At 51.8% G+C, this 21,479-nt stretch overlaps 1 protein-coding gene and 1 long non-coding RNA gene across 12 annotated transcripts in view; one reads left to right on the top strand and one right to left on the bottom strand.

The window, feature by feature from the left end:
- The window catches only part of BCL11A (BCL11 transcription factor A), a 136,879-nt gene that overhangs the window by 52,867 nt on the left and 62,533 nt on the right, over positions 1-21,479 (top strand). For 4 of the 11 annotated variants that reach the window (XM_064415610.1, XM_064415602.1, XM_064415601.1 and 1 more), the window contains exons 1-2: positions 13,229-14,173; positions 19,745-20,074. In XM_064415610.1, the coding sequence (XP_064271680.1) occupies positions 14,119-14,173; positions 19,745-20,074 (385 nt within the window). In that variant the 5' untranslated portion in view covers positions 13,229-14,118. Of the gene's footprint in view, positions 1-13,228; positions 14,174-15,247; positions 15,398-19,744; positions 20,075-21,479 lie in introns of those variants that run through there. The other 7 variants (XM_064415607.1, XM_064415606.1, XM_064415605.1 and 4 more) reach the window with 4 other exon arrangements.
- On the bottom strand, positions 8,118-13,424 carry LOC135297758 (uncharacterized). The gene is made up of 2 exons (XR_010359681.1): positions 13,242-13,424; positions 8,118-9,747 (listed from the first exon to the last, which is right to left on the bottom strand). It is a non-coding gene; the product is annotated as an uncharacterized LOC135297758 (long non-coding RNA).

Here is a 21,479-nt window from a genome sequence, read left to right as displayed (position 1 = left end):
GCTAGCCCTGTATCAGGGCAGCAGCATCAAACTTTTAATCCCTGAAATTAAAAAGGCCATCCTAACTAACAGGGGAAAAAATACCTTGGGGCATTTGTGGAGAGTGAAAAGAAACAGCGTGTAACAGTGTGGACAAAGTCCTGACCTGAAGCACAATGAACTGCACCAACGCCTTTGGTACAGCTACAGGTTTATAGTGTTCTGGAGTGTTGTTTATGTTACTATAAAAAAAGGTGAGAAAATATATTCAGTTACTTTCTGTTTCTCCCCATTGAGCAGATGGCAATTCATAGCTCAAACTGTTTTTTAAGCCATTTCACATTTTACTAATAAGTACAATATGCTTTTCAACAACAAGCCATGCTCAGGCACTTCTGCAGAGGTTATGTGGTTGCTCAGGTAGCTCAGAAATCAGAGACTTTAAGAATCCTGTTGCATTGTAGTGGTAAAAATTTTCCAGTCATGTCTCACGTGGTGGAAAACACAAGCTGAAACCTTTCCCACTTTTTGTTTAAAATTATTTCTAATTTTGCAGGCCACAAATAATAATAATAATAGTGCACTCACCTGAACCGCCTCGCTCTGAGATTGTTTTTACCAACTGTGTTCTTGGTGAACAAACCCCACTTTTTAAGGAGCTGAATAGTCTTTGCATTTTAGGTGTGTAATAGTAGGTGGAGATGGCCATTGGGAAAAGTGAGAAAACATTGAGCAGTTCTGTTCCTGGAAGTTTTGGTGCTTTAGAATGAAAGCTGTTAATATTGCACACATTGGAAAATTCTCACCATTACATCCGTGGTTTTCTCAAAACCTGTTAAATTATATGCATGCAGAAATAAGGAAGAGTGGGCTTTATTATTAATTGACACTCATTTTTAGCTGGCATGTGGTGGCAGGTTCTCCAAACAAACCCGAGGCACAGATTAGAGCTGAAAGTTTTGGAAATGTTCTAAATCTTTGTAGTATTGCAGAGAGGAAGTGTAATATTAAACTGACAAATTGAATAGATCTATTTTTTTCCAATGTAATTCACAGTTTCTTTCTATTATTTTTTTACTACCCATGGAGATAAAGCAAAACAAATTCCTCAAAACAGAGAGGAATATATTTCCAGATACCTTTCCCTATTAAGTAATGTATCTCTCTCATACATATGTACTGTCAAATATCCATCCATTCCTTTTCCACACCGCGTCTCCAGCCAGAAGTGTTGGCTATGCAAATATTGCAGAGCCGACTCTTAACATATGTGCTGTGTGCCTGGCTACAGCTACACGGGAAACTCTAGGTAATAATTAGAGTCTGCATATATTATCTCGCAATTATAATTTTACATAATCGCTTATGTAATCTCGAGGCTGGTATGCGGTGAGAAACCGGGGTTACGTCAGAATTCTTCGGGAGAAAAATAAAATTATTGATTGTAAGTGCCCGTCCTGGCGAGGGAGGAGGGCAGGGGGTGGCGCAGCACGGAGCAGCGCGGCGGGGACAGCCGGGGGGGACTCGCCCCCAGGAGCCAGCAGGGCCATCCCCGGCTCCGGGGGGCACCGGGAACGAGACAGGAAAACGGAGCACGAGTGGGAAGGTGACGAAGTGGCGGGCGCTGATCTATCCTAGGAGCCCGTGCTCGTTCCCAGCTCCCGAAACGCTCGCGGAGAGGAGCGGGATGCGGAGCCAGCCGCGGATCGAGGCGAGCCCGTCCGCCCCTTCCCACAGCGGCATCCCACAGCCCCGAAAGGGCCGGGGGCGGGCGGGAGAAGCCCCCGGGAAGAGATAAAATACCCCAGGCACGCAGGGAAAACAACGGAGCGATAATAAATAAAGCACAAAGTGAATCGGATGAAATTGCCAGGCGTTCGCTCCCGATAAACAGCGAGCTTTGTAATATCCAGGTGTTGGGGAAAGCTGTTGTCTTATAGTTTATAAATCCCTGCTGGTGGGAGGGAGGGTGAGAATCTTTGGAGGTGAATGAAATATCAAATCACGAGGCTGTATGTAGATTTATGATTGCATAAGAGGCTCGATCATTTCCATATATTGAAATGTGCTGTCCTTTCCACGACTGCCCAGCCCTTGGAGGGAGAGAGACGCTCGATTCCGCCTTGATCAATGCTGACTGTGAAGCAAGGAGGAGGAGAAGGGGGGGACCAGGCTGGCACCAGATGGAGCAGGGTCTAGGGAAAGGTCAAGGTTAGCTCAGGCTGCTATTGAATCGGTTGCAGCCTCACAGATAGATCTCTGCCTCCGAGGCACCCACTGGGGCTTCTCAGAATCAAATCTAATAGAAAAGGCAGTCACAGAATGAAATCGCTTCATCTGAATGCTAAAATTGTTATTAGGCTACATTAGAGAGATACCGGGCACATGATTACCAAAAAAGGAAGCATGCCTAGCAGTTTGCGACTGAAATAAAAGCTGTGAATATGTTGATACCATCGGCGATGTGCAAAGATAATAGATAACAGGAGAGAAGGGCAGGGAGAGACCGTGTGTGTAACGAACAGATTAACATATTGATGCGGATGTATGTATCCGTATGAAATTATCCGTGCGCGCCGCCGGGGCTGCGCTTGTGCGGACGCGGGGAGGAACGCTCGCATTCCCGCCTGCCCTGCCCTGGCCGTGCTCCTCAGCACTCCCAGGACATTTGTTCATTGCTTTGGACTGCAGTTACGGGCCGAGAAGCGGGGGCACGCTCGGAGGAGAGCTTTGGTGGCGGCTCCTTGCAGGACCCCACCTGCAGCCACGCTCAGCTCCTGCTGCGGCGGCTGCCGTCACTTTGGATTTTGATTTGAAGTCCTTCTGGAGGCACAGGGCTCGGACGTTGTTCCAGGCCGCTCATTTCAGGCAAAACTCCCAGGTAATGTCATTATGTCCACACACATGTGCAGCCCCCCCATGCCGGACACGGGAGCGTGACGTGAGCGCACACATACGTGTTTGGAGCAGCGGTGCTGTCAGCTGGCTTACAGAGATCAAAGGGAGCCTGTTCCCAGCTACCAGCTCCACCACGTTACCAATTCCTTAACCTACAGCACAGCCATGTCTTAAAGAAGGATTTAGTCTTGTAAAATAAATGCTGGCTACACTAGATTAAACATGATGACTGCACTCTAAGGGTTAATAAATTTAGAATTAACAGATCATCCCAGCTTGATACAGCTACTATAGATGATTTAATATGCAGCCTAAGCAGGTTGACAGTCAGCTCACAGATGCAGATAAGATCAAACAGTCTCTTGATTCAATAGATTGAATGGTTGTACGGAGTGTCTGGAAGGTGAGTGACAGTACGTATATGGCAGGGGTTCTGGTAAAGAAGGGCTTCGATTCCCCACTGCTGTGCACTGCACTGGTTTTCCTTTTCTAGCAGTCAACCTTTTTCAGCAATCAAACCCGGAGTTAACATGAAAAAAAAAATGTCTCAAATATAGTTCAGGAGAGTTATTTGAAGTTTTCAGTAATGAAAAGCTCCACGCTTTAATGGTAATCACCATTACTGTCGCTAGTCTGCACTTCAGATTCCTTTTTCACGGACAAGGCCATCACCACCCACTCCATCCCACGGGGAGTCTCAGCTGTCCACAGGCTCTGTCTGTCTGTCCACATCAGCCCCCTTCCCTGGCAGACCTAAATCCACAGGAAGGAGCTATTTTGGAGGCCAAACAAGGACACCTTGCCCCAGACAGCCGCTGGGACTTAGCGAGCGCAGCCTTATCCTAATGTGATCCGCCATCCAGAGGCTTTGGCTGCAGGAAACCTCGATGGATGCAGAGTGACAAAGACAATTCCCCCGGAATGGAGCTCCTTTCTCAGCTCTTTTGCTTTTCCGGCTTAAAAGTTAATGTCTGTAGTAACTCTTCTGTGGTTTATGTTTTCCTTTTTTGCTCTCCTGTCCTATTTAAACGGGAATGTAAAACAGTCCTCATGGAGGCTGGTGAGCAATGGGATGACAGAGTGGTCTCTAACAATTTTATTATTTGATCAAGAGTAAAAGCTCCACCTGAACCATTAGATTTTACAATATGAATATGTTTCCAGGCAATTTTAAAAACGCATATTATGCATTCAATAGACAGTCACAGGTCTGAATTGTGTCTTATTGTATTATATAGGGCCACCACCATACTGATGGGGATATTTGTGCTAGAGTTACTGCACATCTGAATGCTTATAAATTAGCTGTATGGTTTACTTTGGTGGGGTTTTAAAAATACTCTCACGGTTTTGATGAATGAGTTGGTGTGATGAGCAGTGCTGCTTTGAATCTGCCAGCAGAGGAAACCCAGGACCCACCTGAGACCTGTTTCTTTGTGATTTTTAAAAATGGGCTCATGTACTTTTGCAAATGCTTGCCTGAGAATTATAGTTTCATTTTAGATTAGAAACCAGTGGCTCCCTTCCCATCCCTTAAATACTGAGTTAGGAAAGAGAGGGCCTGGATGTGTGCTTTGGATACAGATCCACACGGGAGCATCCACAGATTTTCCCGAGCAGGTCTGCGACGCCACTCAGGTCTGAGCCAGCCTTTTCCCTCCTCCGTGCCTAGGAGCACCTCTCAGGTGAGCCGACAGAGGCACGAAAACCTTCATCCTCTAACTCGAGACATCAAACTGCCGGCACTTTCAGGGCGAAGGAACATCACTCAGACACCCCTTACAAAAGAAACAGAGGCAGAAGAGCACGCTGGGGAAGGCGGGCGGGGCGGCTGGTGGGGCTCGGGGAACTGCGGGGCTCGGGGGAGCCGCGGGGCTCGGGGAACTGCGGGGCTCGGGCATCGCTGTCCGTGCCCAGCCGGGCCCCGGGGCTCGGGCATCGCTGTCCGTGCCCAGCCGGCCCCGCGGGGCTCGGGCATCGCTGTCCGTGCCCAGCCGGCCCCGCGGGGCTCGGGCATCGCTGTCCGTGCCCAGCCGCGCCCCGGGGCTCGGGCATCGCTGTCCGTGCCCAGCCGGCCCCGCGGGGCTCGGGCATCGCTGTCCGTGCCCAGCCGCGCCCCGGGGCTCGGGCGCGGAGCGGCCCCCGGGTGCCCCCGCGGCGGCGGCGGAGCCGCTTCCCAGGGCGGAACCAGCGAAACCAGTTATCTGGCGGCAATTTGCATATTGATGGTGCCTCCTGCCGCTCTCCCTGATTGCTTTGCAGGAAGGAAAGGTAACAGGAAAATACTGAGCCCCCTCTCAAAAGTGGCGAAGAGGCTTCTACGTGCGCGGGGGCTTTGATGGAAGAGTAAAGCCTGGTAAAGCCCATGGCGGGGAACTTGTTTGCCAAACTGATTTTTGTCTTAGGAATTGAAAGCAGTTGTGTGTTTCTTTTTTTTTTTCTTTTTTTTTTTTTTTTTTAAGTTCTGAGGCTGGAAATGCGAGGTCCGTGCTAGAGAAGAGCACCGATCACTTCAGGGAAAAGTAATTAGCCTCGTCAGATTCACTGAATGTGTCCAAGGAGGAGGCAATCCTTGGAGATTGGGAAAGGCGTTGAACAGACACTTTAAAAAGTGCAGTGCCGTGGTACAGGTATTTTTTAGTCCCGCTCATAAGCAATGTACAGATGTGCAGTGTGGCATTGACTGTAGGAGCTAACAGAGAATAGTTTCACTTTTACTGGCTCTGGGTGCAGTGGCTGCCTAAGACACACCTATTGTGAGTTACTTTTGGCCTTCCTCGTGGGAACGGCCACGGCTGTGTCCCTGAACGCCCCTGAGTGTTCAGATCCCCTCGTTTCTGGGCAGCACCAAGCAGGGTGCCAGGAGCCTGCAGCTCATCTCACCCCCGTGCTCAGGGGCTGCTCACACTGGTCAGGAGGCGATCAGTGGGTCCCATCTGCTCTATCCCATTGCTCCAGCCACATCTAGACCAAGCTTCTCCCTCCAGACTGGTGCTCTGTACGGCCTGGATTTACCCTGTGGATATCCATAGTCTGAGGGGGGTGTGTGTCAGCACAGACAGTGCACGGAGCTCTCTCACCTTGTGTTTACATCTACTTCTCTCTCTCTCTCTCCAGGCTCTCAGATGCTGTGAAACTAAATACGATAGGGCAAATTACAGTCTAAATTGTGAATACATTAATTTCAGTATGGTAATATCAAACATTGTACTTATTTCTGATTTCTGTATTTAATTTCCCCTGCTTTTTTAAATGCTGGGGAATAGTTGCTGAGTGAACAATAGCATTAGTACAATAACTCCCCCCAACCCCAGCATTCATACTTAATGCACATCAGCTTTCTATGTAATGACATACAATATACTTGCACGTTATTTTAATTGAGTGAAATCTTATTCATACTGGTGGGAGAAGGCATTCTTTTCACTGCAGCCAGGATTCATGCTGCACTGACAGAATTATGTGTGCTGACAATAACAAATGGTGGCAAAACTATCCAAACTGCTCAAAGAAGTGGGCTCTTATCACAGGTTATTCACCACCTCTCCTGCTCCCCCTCAGTGCTGTGTCTTTCTGCGCAGCTTTGGGCTATATAATAATTTATTCTTCTGACTACAGAGAGTTGCATTAAAATATTATTGTAAGCATTTTAACAATTAAGCTGAAATTTTGTGTGGAATAAATATGGCAAAGGAGAAAACCCACAGTAAAGCTGTCCTTATTTTTAAGCACAGAGAAAGGACTCTGCTCTCTCAACTATTAATTATTTTTCATCTAGAAAAGATCCTCACACAAACTGTGTCATGTTCTGCAAAGCAGGTGCATTTCTTCTTGGCTGAAGCTAAAAGCTAAACCTAAATGTCACCTGAAATAGTAATATAAAATGAATATAGAGAATGATGATTGTGTATGTTAAATTTCAGTTCAATGCATTCTACGTGACTAAAAGTTGAAGCTCTAAAAAGCAATGTGAGTTATTTACAGAAGATGTTAAGGCACCAATCTAACAGCATGCTTGAGTACATGCTTACTTTAAGCATGTAAGTACAGCTGATGTGCCCAAAGATAAATATGTGCTTAAGAATTTTGCAGTACCCAAGGCCAAGTAGGGGCTATATCAAGCAGAGTTAGAGTAGGAAAATCCTTTTTTATTGCACTGTCCTTTCTACTGTCCCTCACACCAAGTACTAGGAAGGAGGGACTGTGCTCAGCAGCAGAAAAGTCAACTAAATATTTCTTCATCTTGTGTAGCAAAACTAATTTCTCAATAGAAATAATTTCTTTTTGATTACTGATGTCAAGTTTCTCAGATTAGTGAGTTATTTTTGTTATTCTACTTTTCAAAATTGATTTGAGGCAGAGCTGCATTTATTTTTCAAGACAAAATGTTTGCCTTTCCCTGCCTGCCACATCCAGAGTAGGGCTTTCCAGATTTCCTTATTGGGAGAGTTTGATCCCCTTGGATCTAGTCTTGCACAGAAGTGCACTTACCAGCTCAAGTCAGAACAGGAATCTAAGAAGCTGTTTGTGTCAGTGACCTGCCTTCCTACTGCTCACAGGCTTGGACACCCTGACCTTGCTTAGATGCATGGATTGGGATCTCAGCAGTGTCTCAGAAGGACCAACTTATGCCACCTGGGTTCCTGAGAGGTAAAACACATGTGGGATGTGGATGTGTGGGACACTGTGCCCAGGAGCACCCAGCTTCTCACAGAGCTGTTTTGGAATGGCTCACACAGGACACAGCAGTGTGAGAGCCCCAGGCTGCAGCCAGGCTTGGTCAAAACTCTTCCTGAAACAGATGGAGATGCTGCTCCTGAGTTCAGGTGTTCCTGCTCCTTCCCTGTGTGGGGAGGGGGGCATGGAAACTCTGGGATCCAGCTCTGTGAGAGCAGTCACAAGCCACAGCTTGTGGCTCCTCTTTCTGGCCCTGGGCTGGGCTTTGTTTGCTGTAGGGTCAAGGAAAATCTTGAGTCTGCATCTAAACTAAACATGCACTCTTTGTCTTAGTGTGATTTGAGGTGATAAAAACTTACTTTTGGAAGTTTGGAGCTAGGGAAAAGTAGGGAGCATTTATCAGCAAAATCCTTTGTAACACAAACCTATTTAAACTCCGGCTCAATATTCAAAGCTGAGTGGCTCATCCCTTTCTAAGTGATGCCAGCACACAGGTAGGACTCATTTCCACACATTTCTGGGGGGAAGATAAAACCCAGGAAGATTAAAAGATTCCAAGAAACTGTTAGCAAAGATATTTATTTATGTTCTCTTTATCTTACACATTTAGGACCTCTTTGGAGATAACTAAAGTGTAATTTCTTGTTCCTGGCCTCTTCTCAGTGTGTAGGAACACGCAGGTGGGTCAGGATGGCAGGTGAGCCCTGTGAAATCCTCAGGGTAGCTGTAGATTTACCTGGGGTATCCATACATATTCCATTGAGTAGGGAGCTTCAGAAGAGCTAGAAGTACCAAATTCATACCCTAGATGTCAGTAAAAGAAAAAAACATTAAAACCCATTAAAAATCATTTTATGAAAGTCTGTGAATCAAGCAATGGGTTAGCCAATTATTCATAAGATTATTCCCTATATGGACTGACAGTTGGAGTCCCACGTTTCAGCTCAATCAAATTTACACAGCCCAAGTTATAACCTCTTCAAGATGGGGATTGTAACAGGGGCACTGACAGACCATAACTACCGTGCCTCTTTAGTAACAAAAGCTCAGCTACCTCACTCGTGCCGTGGCTGCTGGTGCTGCAATAATTAAGACTGTATGGATTTGCATTATAGGTCAGGTTCTGGGAGGTTTTAAATGCACATAGTTTAAATCACGTTGGCTTGAAATGTAGCACAGAAACGCTCAGGGGCAGGTCACGTGTTTACTTAAAAAAAGACGTATAAATATTAAACCTACAATATGACAAGTGAGTAGTGCAAACTAAACCCAGTTTGGCTGAAATCAAACATTTGATTTAAAATTAATTTTTTAGTAATGCCTTCCTCTGCCTGCCCACACACAAGCAAAACTCTTTGTGTGCTTCAAGGGAGGGTTTTTGCCACTTCAAAGTCTGTTCCCTGAGCACTTTGTGCCATTTATTTTAGTGATCCCCAGAAAGTGCAGGTAAGGTTCAGGGCTCCATCATGCTAGGTGCTGTGCAAGCAGAGGCAGGCTGAAATCCCAGGCCTCGCTGAACAACCCATGGAAAAAAAGTCTCCCCAAGTTCAGGGTTTTATTCCAGGTCCTGCCTAGGGCGAGCCGATAACGAAATCTTTCTGTCACCTGGCGCTCAGATGTCTGTGATCCTGCACGGACTCGCTGCTGTGTGTGCTGTGCCTGCCAGTAAGAGCTTGCAAAATCAGTTTATTTTCAGCCTTTATTAAAAAGGGGAAAGACAAAAAAAAAAAAGAAGAAAAATGAGAAAAGGCAAAGCAGCGCGCCCAAGTTTCTCCTGCAGGAATACTAATGCACGTACTATTTCTAGAACGTGCAAGTGCTCTGCTCATTCACGGGAGCCAGCCTGGTGTGATAAGAGTTCCACCCACGTTGCCTCCGCCTGATTGAGGCTATCAAGCCGGTGTCGGAAAGCACCCCGCGCGATCTGCCGTTACATAACGCAGCCCAGCTCCCGGGAACTGGCAGAGTTTGGAATTTCTGTTTGGTCCTAGTGTTCTGTAATGTTGGCAAGTGAGATTCCTGCTCTGAGTGAGTGACAGCTGGAGCTTCGAAGCAGGAACATTTGCCCACCAAAGTTGCTGAACTCACCCACTGCCAAGTCTGTCACTGAAGCAGCAGATAGGCAGGGACAGCAGAACTGTGCCACGCTCCTCTGCACCTTCAGGTCCCAGCCCTGGGTGCCTGCCTGTGAGACTGAGGAAGGCCACACTTCTCAGTGTTAGTTTTATGTCCCTTTCTACCCCACCCTCTAAGAATCTCAGGTGCTTGAATGTAGGGAGGACCATGCTTTTTCTCAGGCAGAGAGCTGAGGTATGAGGAAAGGGATAGATACATTTTGGCAGGTTTAAATCTTAGACTGATTCTTACAGCATGAATGTTCTCACCTGGGCACTCTGTCCTGCTGCTGCAGGTTACTGCCATTGCTGAGGGACAGGGATGGGTGCCCATCTCTGCTCTCAGCTGCTCCAGGCATCAGCTGGTGCCTCAGGGCTCTGGTTCACATGGGACAGCCTGAGGTGGGATGGACACTCAGCTAATGAGACAGACCCTTCTCTAAGGCTAGCTTCCCACCATGGCTCTGATTTCAGCGTGCACCTCGGAATTTGCTGAGGTGTAGGGCCACATTTCCTCCAGCTGCCTTTGCTCTGGGGCTGGGAGTCCGTAGCCAAGGAGCAGCTGATAGCATGGCCGGGGTGACAGCAGCGAGTCATGCCCTGCAGCTCGGGCAGAGAAGGGCTGTGGAGGGGCAGGAGGTGACACAAGCCTGTGTCAGCGCACAGAACGTGATCACTGGGTCATCTTCTGTGCTGGCCTGGGTTTGTTTTCACCCGCCCCATTTCCCTCTGTGCTCACCTGCCACTTGCAGGGGGTTTGTTAGTACAACCCAGCGTGCAGGAGGTACAGACAGGGCTGGAGATGCTCGGTGTGCTGGAGGCGCTGGGAAGCAGAGATGCAGGAGGTGCAGTGATGGGGTGCATCCCTTGCTCCGCAGCTCTCCCGGGGCTCTCCCAGCCCCAGCTGTGCCCTCTGGCCCCGTCTCTGCCGGGGCAGCTCAGCCCCCTGCCCCCGGGAGTGACCCTGCTGCCATCACCAGCGCCGGGGGCCATCCCACCCCCTTTTCCGCGGGATGTCCCAGCCCAGGACACGGGAAGGGGGCCGGTGGGGAGTGCCGTGTCTCGGGGGGGTCAGTCCCTGTCTCGGGGGGGCTCAGCCGCTCCTGCAGCCGGGGCTCAGCCGCATCCCTCCGCACAGCGCCCGGGCTGAGGCTGTAGCAAACTCCCTGGCAAGAGCTGTTTGTTGACCACATTCACGTTCAGAGCCCTGAAGCTAAAAGCACTTTACACCATAAAATAAAAGCACTGTCTTTTTTTCTAAAAGGTTACGTCTGGAGGCCACGCTGCTCATACTTCATACAGAAAACTACTGAAAGGGCTATGAAATCCTCTATGATTTACACTCCCTCTCAGTGCATTAGGATATAGATCTACTCGACTCTAAAAATACTGTGGAGTTTCTACCCGCCGTGAATATATGTGCATTATTTCAGAAAGTCTGTTAGAAAACTTGTCAACACATTATAAAGCATAAACCAGGACTTGGCCATTAAATACAGAGATCAGAGACAAAATGTATACGGCAGGAAGTACCGAGAAAAGTCCCTCCATTCAAAAAAAAAGTCTATTAGCTAAAAGTTTACACACAATATACACCAAAAGGTTTAGAGCGAGACCGTGGACCGCAATTACAAGGCATAAATGGAATCAGTAGGGGCTTTACAGTCCCCAGCGCAGTTAACTGGGCTGCCAGAAAATAATTTTAATATTGTCATAATTTATTACCCACCGAAAGCCACATCAAGGATTGTAAATACAGTCACTTTGTGTCCACGACTGCTCGTTAAACAGCCTCGTTCCCTTCCCCTAAAAATACAATGAAATAAAAACCCACCTGCATTATTAATCTGCGGTCATGCCGTGTTAAAAATGTCTTCTCACTCCTTTTCTTTCTTGAGGTTTGTTATCTCCCTCCAATCACATGACAATGCGAAGCGCTGTGGGGTGGGGGGGGGTACAGGAACGAGGGGGAGCCAGCACTATTGCGATCAAATGCCAATATTAATAATTATCCAGCCAGGATGAAATATTATTTTTAAGGCAGCGAGTTTCCATTTAAATCGAGGCATTTTTACGGTGCTGGAATTAAGGGCATGCTGATGGTAAGAACATCCTCGCTGCCATTCATGAAAGCATCTGTAAAATTAGCTCCTGACTGTAGGTTTTGAGATGCGGTCTGGGAAGTCACCTCTGGAATCTCAAACACGGCACGATAATGAAACAGATTTAGTTGTCACCAAGTGCTTAATTTGCTATGATTTTTTAAAAAAGAAAATCAGTGAAACGACGCCTGTGATTGGGAATAAGCACAGGTAGGTGTTCTGATGCAGGTTGGCTTTAGAGAGCGTAATGAATTGTAATTCAGAGGAGTGTTAACTGCGAACCGCAGAACCTTTCAGGGGTAATAAAGTCATTACTTTTTACATTGCAGCCACCTTCAAAAGCTTTATACGTGCCATTAGATATAAATCAAGCCCCGTATATATATATCTACATCTCCGGTGCAGACACACACGCCCGTGTTTCGCGCAGGGACGTGTGCCCGCCCGGCACAGCCAGCCCGGCAGCCGCCGCTGTTGTCACCTGCGGCCGGGCTCCTCGGCCACGTCCCGCACCCTGCCCCGGCATCCCGGTGCCGGCGGATGCAGGAGGGGAGCGGCGGCCGAGGGGGGGCCGAGCGGCGGCGGGCGGAGCCGGGGGCGGCTGGCGGGAAGCTGAAACCATCGCACGGCGGAGCCGGACAGCTCCGCGCCGGGGCTCGCCCCGCCAACAGGTCCCGCCGAGCCCCGGCCCCCGCCGCCCCCTCTGCCCGGCGAAGTCTCCCCCTCGTTCCCCCGGGCTCTCCGCTCCGGCTGTCCGCCGCCGTCCCGGGCACGGCTAGCCCCTCGCACTCCCTCCCGCAGCCGCACTTTGCTCCGCACACGCGTTCGCCTCCAGAGCTTATTTCTACCGCAACCTGATCCCTCCCGGCGCCGGCAGCGTCCGCCTCGCTCCGGCTCCTTTCGGCGAAGTTGCCGCCGCTGCCGCCGCCGCATCCTCCCAACTCCAGGCACTTCTCGGTGCCTGCCGCCGCCTCGCTCCCCCCCTCTCCGCCCTCCCCCGCTGCCAGCCCGCTGCCCGCGCCGCCCCGCCGCCGGCAGCCCCGCGTTTCGCTTTCGCTCAGAGCCCGCGGCGGCGGGCAGGGCTCGGAGCGCCGCCGGGGCACGAAGCGGGGCTCCGGGGCTGGCGGGAGCGAGCAGCCCGCGGGGAGAGCCGCCAGGTCCCGCCGCCCTGCGCTCCCCCCGCGCCCTGCTCCTGCCGCCGCTCCCTCGCCCGCCAAACTCCGCTCGCTGCTCCCCCGCCCGCCCCGGGGCAAGGGCCGCCGCTGGCCGCCGAAGTTTCCCGCGGCCCGGCCCGAGCCCCCGCCGCCGCCCAGCTCCCCGCGGAGCCGCCGCCGTCCCCCGGGGACGGGCCGCAGCTCCCGGGAGGAGGGGACTCGGAGGCTTCGAGGAGGATGGGGGGGGGGGCGAGCGGGGAAGCCGGGAGCCGGATGCACCCCCCCCCCCTTGCTTTTTGGGTGGTCTCCGGTCCTACCTGGCTTCCCCCAGCTCCCCCACCTCCTCGGCACAGCCCGCGGCCAGCCTGCCCCGCAGCCCTCTCTGCCCGGCTCTGCCTCCACCGATGTGTTTGCTTTTCCAGCGGGGGTGTGCGTGCGAGAGCTGCCGCTGCCTGCCTGCCTGCTCGCTTTCTCCCGCTCCTTTCCCTCCCTTCTCTCTCCCCGTGTGCGTGTTTAATTTCCCCCCCTCGCCCCTCTCCGGGGTCCCCTCTCGCGCCCGCTGCTCGGCGGCCACTCGCGGCTCCGGCCGCCGCCCCCTCCGCCCCCGGCCCCCGGGCTCCATTCGGCAGCGTGCGCCGGGCGGCCGGTGCACCCCCCCCGCCGCGCCCCCTCCCCTCTCCCCCCTGCGATCACTGTCCATTGGCTTGTCCTGCTCTCTTTTTCATGTCCAGCCCCTGATGAGTGTCCATTGGTGTTGCCTTCGCCTTCCCTCCTCCCCTCTCCCCGGCTTGCCCTGCCCATGTTTTGTATGTCTCTGTCCATCCAGGCTCCTGACGTTCAAGTTCGCAGGGACGTCACGTCCGCACTTGAACTTGCAGCTCAGGGGGGCTTTTGCCATTTTTTTCATCTCTCTCTCTCCTTCTCTCTCTCCCTCTCTCTCTCTCCCTCTCCCTCTCTCTCTTTTTTTTCCTTGCACAAAAAAAAAAAAAAAAAAAAAAAAAAAAAAAAAAAAAAAAGCCATGACTGCTATCCCACAATTCATCTTCCCTGCGCCATCTTTGTATTATTTCTAATTTATTTTGGATGTCAAAAGACATTGATGAAGATATTTTCTCTGGAGTCTCCTTCCTCTCTAACCCGTCTCTCCCGATGTGAACCGAGCGACTCACAAGCCACCGAAGCCACCAACCCACCATGTCGCGCCGCAAGCAAGGCAAACCCCAGCACTTAAGCAAACGGGAATTTTCACGTAAGTAACCCGGAGAGCAATTTATTTAATTTCCCCTTCACGGATTTAATTTTTAATTCGAGCGAAAGCAGGGAAAAAAAAAAAATTAAAAGTGAGAGGGAGTGAGCGAATCGGGGAAAAAATTAACTCAGCGCCGGCTCGGGATTCTCAGCATTCCGGGTAATTTCTCCCTCTCTAATTTAATCACCTTGATGACTTTTCTTCTCTTTCTGCCCGTGCCCCTCGCCCTCCGGCGCGCACTCCGCTGCCCCGCTCCGCGCTCGCCTCTCGCCTCCCGCTCTCCGCGCTCTTTGGCGGCAAGCGCGGCAGCTCTCGCCCGGCACCGGGAGAGGCGCGGGCGAGGTGCAGGGCTGCCGGGGGCACAACCGGCCGAAAGTGGGAAGAAATTCCTGCGGGAGCGGCGGGGCTGCACGCCGGACACGGCGGTGGCCGGGCGGGCGGGATGTGCGGGCGAGCGGAGCGCGGAGAAAGTCCGGCGGCCGGAGCCCCCCGCGCTGCCGGCGGGCTCGCCCCCTCGCCCCGCGGCGCCCTCCCGGGGGGGCTGCAGCCGAGCCCAGCCGGGCCGCCTCCCTTTTGTTTCCGCCGCGGGGCGCGGGGTGGCCGGCCCGCCGCTCCCCGCCGCCCCGGGCCGGCGCCGTGCGGGGCTCCGCCGCCCCGACCTCGCCCCGCGCCCGCCCCGCCGCCGCTCCGGCTGGGGCTGGGGCGGGGGACGGCACCGGGCGGCGAGGGAGCCGAGCCGAGCCGCGCCGCGCCGGCTGGGATTCCCTCCTCGCCCTCGCCTCGCGTTCTCCCGCTCGCTTACTATTTTTTGGAAGATTTTCAAAAAAAAAAAAAAAAAGTGGAAGTGGATTTTGATTGGGAAAAATCTCGTGTCTGAATGTTTACAAGCACCGCGTGTGCGGGGAGCCTCCTGCCAACAAACACAGGCGAGAGCGAGCCCGGGCTGAGCACACACGCGCGCTCACACACACGCACGCACACACACACACACTCGCACCCTCACACCCGCGAACGGCCCTTTCTCGCCGCCGCATTTCAACCCCAAACCAAATCCGCTCTCCCCGGGAGAGAAAAAACAAACCCCGAGCCCCACCACACCGTTCGCAACAAAAACTCTCCGGCTCCCTCCGTCCCTCCCTCCAGCCGCCACCACACACACCAGGGCTAGATGCAAGATAAGCGGGAGCGCTCTTTGCACAACAAAAGGCAACTCGAGCTGGAAAGGTTTGGGGCGAGGGGGGTGGGAAGGAAGGGAGAAAAAAAAAAATTCTCTTTTCCTCGGGGTGAGCCTGGGGGAAGGGGAAATGCTGCATGCTTTTCCTCACTCCTTTCCCCACCTTTTCTTTATTTCTTCCTTTCTCTCTCTCCCATTACTCCCGGCGGGTTTTGTTCCCTCCCAGGGACGGCAGAAAACCCAGGGCCGTTTCTTCCTGCCAGCCATCCCCGGCTCCCTCGGCCCTTCGCAAAGCCCCCCAAACTTTCCGCCGCGCTTTCTCTTCCCCCGCGGCCGCGCAGGCACTGCAGCCAGGTTCGCACATGGAGCGAGGGAAGCAGCGCCCGCTCTTTGCTCCGCCGCGGGCAGGGCCGGCCGGGGGCTCTGCCTGCCCAAAGTTTGCCCTGAACCCCGGGGTGTGTCGGGGGCTCAGCCCCTCCCCCCGCCGTCGATACTTTTCGGGGAGCCTTTTTTTTCTTTCTTTCTTTAATTTTTTTTTTTCATTGCCTGGCTAGGGATGGGGTGCAGCATCACTGGCATATGGGGATGCCCCCCCCCCCCCCGGAAAATGGGGTACGGGGGTGCTTTCCCCGGGCGGCCGTGGAAGCGGGGTGCGGGGAGCGGGGATCGCGGCGGGAGCGGAGGAGGGGGCGGGGGGCTCCGGCTCGGCCCCCGGGGCAGCGGCGGCGGGCGGGATCCCCGCGGCCGCTTCTGGCGGCGGAACGCGCGGGGTGCGCGCACGTGCGGGGCGGCAGCGGCGGCCGGGACGGGCCCGGGGGTCCCTGCGGCCAGAGCCGCCCCGGCGGTGGGGAGGGGGTGTGGGTGGGCCGGGAGCCGGGGGGGGGGAAAGGGAGGCCGGGCCGGGGGAGCGGCGCGCCGGGGATGCGGCGGCGGGGCCGGGGCCGGGGCGGCGGAGGCGGCGGGCGGGATCCGTGCCCGCTTCGGTCGCTAGGAGGCACAGCGAGATCAAACAAGCGGGCAGCGCCGCGAACTTGAACCTGGCCGGCTCCTCCGCTGCCTCCCGGCCGGCGGGAGGGGGAGGGCGCCCAGCTCCCTCCCCTCCACCCCCCCCCACGCCCCCCCTCCCTCTTCTTCTTTGTTCTTAATTTTGCGCGGAGTTTGCTTGCTCCGGGAGGCAGCGGGGGATGCTCGCCTTCCCCCTCCCCGGGTTTCCCCTCCCTCCCCATAACGTGTTGGCGGTTCCCATTGTACCCCCAAGTCTCCCTTTCCTCGCACCGCACGATCCGAAGGCACAAACTTGGGATTGAACAGCCCTTCTCCATCCTTCCCACGGTGCGGTGCGGGGAAATGCCCCGGCAGCGCATCCGCACTGCCCCGCGGGCATTTCTCCTCACCGTCCTGTGGCACCCCCCTCCCCGCCCCATCACCCCCAGTACCTCCTTTCTCCCGGCACTCCAAAATCCATCCCTCTTTTGCCGGTGCGGTTGTTTTGGTGCCTGGGAACAGGGGGAAAAAGGGGGGAGTAGGAGGGCGAAGGGGGAAAGCTGAAAAGACATGTTGGTGGAAGGGCAATTTGCATGAAAAATAGAGACGGATGATTAGGGACCCAGGCAGGGAATTTTGATTGCCCTAGAATTAAAAGATGCATCCTGCAAATCGGAGGCAAGACCAGGTGAAATGTATTCTGGTGTTTTCTTTGTGATCCCGGTATTTTATATTATGTTCTAAAAGTAGCAGTAATAATAAAAAACATATTTTTTTTTGCTGGCTCTGCCTCCATCAGGAGCCAAATGTTTTGCAGCGAACACAGTGCCAGCCGTATTTCATACATTAGTATATAATTCTTGTTAATTAGCAATAATTTACGTTAAGAGCATAGAAAATGTTGAGGTTACAGGTTTTATATCTGTACATTTGATCATCTTGTTATTTTCAAGAACTTTGCCTCCTATAAAATTAATTAGGTGAAATGTGGAGGTGTAATCAGCAACCTCTGAATTACCACTTCATTTCCTGGTTTTGATTGTAAATCAGCCCAGCCTGTACAGACTTTTAGCAAAGTCTATTTTTGTTCAGTGCCACTTTTAACTGTCTGGTGCCGAAGCAGCGGGTTACCTTCCCCTGCTAAATAATAGTGACAGCGTCAGAAAGGAATCAGGCCGCGGGAAAACATTATAATTGAGTAATGATTATGCAGAGCTCCTCGCTGAGCCAGTTGCGAGGGGAGCACGGGTGGTTTTGTGTCTTCTTGCTGCGGAGAGCCGAAGTTGGATCCGCAAAATACCTTTGTCTGCGGCGAGCAGCGAGCTGCCGGTGGAATTAGTCCTGCGGTAATTTACTCCCTCGGTCCGAACGCGAGGGACGGCTTGGGGAGAAAAAGCGATCCCGCAGAAACAGCCTGCTCCCGTGCCGGCTTCCCGAGGAGGAGCGAGAGACGCACGCTGTGCCTCCTCTCCTGCCGGTCTGTAAGTTTAGGAGAAAGCCCCAGCGATTAAGACATTGTTTTTATTAATACGAATGTAACCTTCATATTCCTGTGGTTGACCTTACGTTAAATTAGAAGTAGTACTAGAGGCAAGAAATGATGGACTGGATCCCTGTGTCCTAGTTGGAGCTGAGGTACGGCGAGGTAGTGTGCTCTTTCAATATTATTTTACGCAGCACAACTGGGAGCTACTCCAGATCTTCCTCCTCAATATTCAGCCTAGGTAGGGTTGAAATAAATTTAACCTGAGTTCACTGGATTTTTGCACTTTATCAAAATCAGTTCCAATATTGTGCAGTCAAATTAAAATCTATTTTTTGATTCTCTGTGGCTTTAAGTTCATTAAATGTGAAATTGGCAGCCAGCTAAAGAAGGTCAGGCTGATTAACTGTTTAGGAGTTGTATTCTGTCTCTCTTGCGTTACCTGGCAGTGTTTTGAGGTGGGTTGTATTTGTAGTACCCTCTCCTCCTGCTCGCTGCTGTTAGCGTGCGTGTTGTGTTGCGCAGACACAGGAACACCAACACGCTGCTCGTATTTATTTTTTTCCCCCCTCGTGAAAGGCGATGGCGGTGGAGTCTGCACAGAGATTGCCAAGGTATTTTTCTGCAAATGTAACGTAAAAAAAAAAAAAAAAAAAGCCAACAGAAAAGAGAGCCGAGTCTGCCTCGTTAAAGCATCCACTGACGATTCTGTGAGCAGAAATAGCCTCATAATGAAGCTTTTTGGAGCTCATTCAGAAAATTTGTCAACTTTGACAACATTAGGCAAGGTATTTTGAGTTTAAAGAAGGCGCTTCTCACTGTTGCGAGGAAATGTGGCAGTTGCTTGGCCAGGCTGATTTTTAGATGCTGAAGGCCATGAGTGCTAACATGTTCAAGATAATTTAGGTATTCCCTTATTTCGGGATTAAAAAACACTAAATGACTGATTGCTTTATTTCCTTAAGTACTAAAAAATACCCCATCCAGCTAGTATCTCCGGTGGTGAATTTGCTGTTTATTTGGATCCTGAGGAGTAGCTCAAAAGTGAGCGGTGCCTCCCCCCACCCCGCAGGCATTTCTGCTGCACTTGCTTTTTATCATTTTGGTTTTCTGCCATAGATACTTATTTATTTATTTGCCTCATACCCTCCCCCTTCCCCCACTCCCCCCCACTTCGTATATAACTACTGCCTTTAGGATTTTTTTAAATTGGAAGCCGCAAACGGGCGGATGAGGACAGTGACACAAATCCATGCGTTTACGTCTGCACGTGTGTTCTGAGGGCTGGATGTGCCCTGTGTGTGTGTGTGCCCATGCAGGCTGGCTCTCCCCCCTTCTCTTTTACACACATGCACACGTTACCTGCACGGGCTGTACACGGAGTGTGCAGTGTCTGTGTGTGTTGAAACACCTTCTGTCTAAACTGTGTTTCTGAATTTAGAAGCTGGGTCTTGTCTGGCTGGTGGAAGATACACACCCATGTGTGTGAGAGTGTGTGCAGTGCTTTTAGCCTTGAATTCATGTACATAAATAATACATTCAGCAATAAAACACCATATTCCCTTCTTGTCGTAGTACCACAAGAGTTTCGCAGTGTAATCTTTCAGCCTATCCATTTAATTTTAGCACCGAATCGTTCAAGGAGTCAGAAATGTGCCCTCGTGTAGGAGCACTGAGACAGTTGCGGTGCTCTTCCTCTGAGTTCTCTGTGCTACGGCTGCTCCTGCAAAATCTCTTCCCTGTAACTGTTGAATCCCTGTCCTCGGTGCCGTGCTGGCAGCCGTGTTGCATGGGTTTGGCTGGGGGGAGCAGGCGGACTCCGGAGCGGGGTGTAATATTCATGAACGGGGGGCTCGGCGCGTTCCTCCCCCCGCACCCACTGCCTTTCCCGAGAGCTCTAACCATCCTCCTTTTGTTTCTCAAACTGCAGCCGAACCTCTTGAAGCCATTCTCACTGATGACGAACCTGAACATGGCACATTGGGAGCTCCGGAAGGGGACCACGACCTCCTCACTTGTGGCCAGTGTCAGATGAACTTTCCGTTGGGGGACATTCTTATTTTTATTGAGCACAAACGGAAACAATGCAATGGCAGTCTCTGCCTAGAGAAGGCTGTGGATAAGCCACCTTCACCCTCACCAAGTGAGCTGAAAAAAGCATCCAATCCCGTGGAGGTTGGCATCCAGGTTACGCCAGAGGATGACGATTGTTTATCAACGTCATCTAGAGGAATTTGCCCTAAACAGGAACATATAGCAGGTAAATTAAAGCAAGGAGAAGTGTTTGCGAGTTTATTTCTGTTTCAGTGTTGGCAGTGGTGCGCTGCCGTGTCTGTGTGTTCTGCTGGCCGTGAGGGCCGGGCTGTCCGTGCCCTCCCTGCCTCGGGTTAGCGGTGTTTCCTGGTGCCCGCGCGGCGGCGGGAGCAACAGGCACGTGCCGTGCCAGCCGGTGTTTCTGGCCGTATTGTTTGAGGCCACTCTCGTGATTTGCCTGCATTGTAGTCACCGTCTGGCCGCGGGAGGAGGGTTCCGAGGCTGCCGCGCGAGAAAGCGAGGAGCTTTTTGAGTCTTTGGCAAAGTCAGGGGTGAAAGAGTTAACCGAGCATCCGCCAGCCTTGGTTCCATATTGGCTGTCAGCGTATGGACTGTAATTAAACACAGCCCCATGGCAAAGTGACACCACCGACCTTGACTTTAAGATGCCATTTTCGACTGGCCAGGCCAGAGTAGAGAGGGCAGTTGCTGAAGCGCACAGACATGCTTATTCGAAAAGTTTAAGGGCATGTTGGAAATTTCAAAAGGTTGGTTTGACAGGAAAGGCTGCTCTCTGCAGCCTGCCTCCTCAGCCAAATGATAAATGCTTCGCTGTGCTCTCTCTTGTCTCTGATGTGGTTTTGACAGATGTATCTTGATTTTGTTTGCGGTTTACACAACCACATGTCAGCCGTACAAATGTCCAAGGCAGAGTTCTGTTTTGTGCAACAAACAATATGAAATGTAATTTAAAAAAAGAAAAAAGGGTAAATAATTCCATTTCGTAGCATTTTTTTTTTTTCCTGGTAAATTCAGAAAGCCATTGACCATGCAGATATTTTCACAAATGAGGTTAAAAAAATTAAAGTGTACCATGTAAAAGAAAATCCCAGAGCCCTGGGAGTGTAACAAGGCACGCTCTGCCTTTAAAACCCTACTAGTAAACAAAAGTACTGCCCATTTGCAGCGAGCATTTCAGATCACTTCAAACCACGCCAATACTGCCAGTCGAAAAAGGCGAGACCGCAGCGTATCAATCAACCCCAGTGAATGCCTGAACCAGTTTCAAACTCCCCCTCCAGTGATGTTTGGGATGTGGCACTGTGGGTACCTCTCTTTGGGGAGCCCACAGGACCGCTTGGGGTTGTCGGAGGCGCAGTACATCATCACATGATGTGCTGGAGCTTGTCTTGGGCTTGCTTTGGCCACAAAGTTAAACCATAATAGGGCAGTAGGCGCTGGGAGGTTCAGCAGGATCCTCCCGCAGCCTTCCCTGGCCTCCAAGACGGCCGCCAAACTGTGCTGGAGAGCTGCAGTTTTGGAGGTTTTGTGGTGGCAGCAGATCCGTATCGGTGCATGGGTGTCTGTCTGCGCACGTGTCTGTGTGCAGAGCCATGTGCGTGCACACGCAG

Source organism: Passer domesticus, chromosome 3 (genome assembly GCF_036417665.1).
Source record: "Passer domesticus isolate bPasDom1 chromosome 3, bPasDom1.hap1, whole genome shotgun sequence".
Lineage (NCBI taxonomy): Eukaryota > Metazoa > Chordata > Aves > Passeriformes > Passeridae > Passer > Passer domesticus.
The sequence above is the reverse complement of the archived record's forward strand: the minus strand, read 5'-3'. Positions and strand labels throughout refer to the sequence as shown.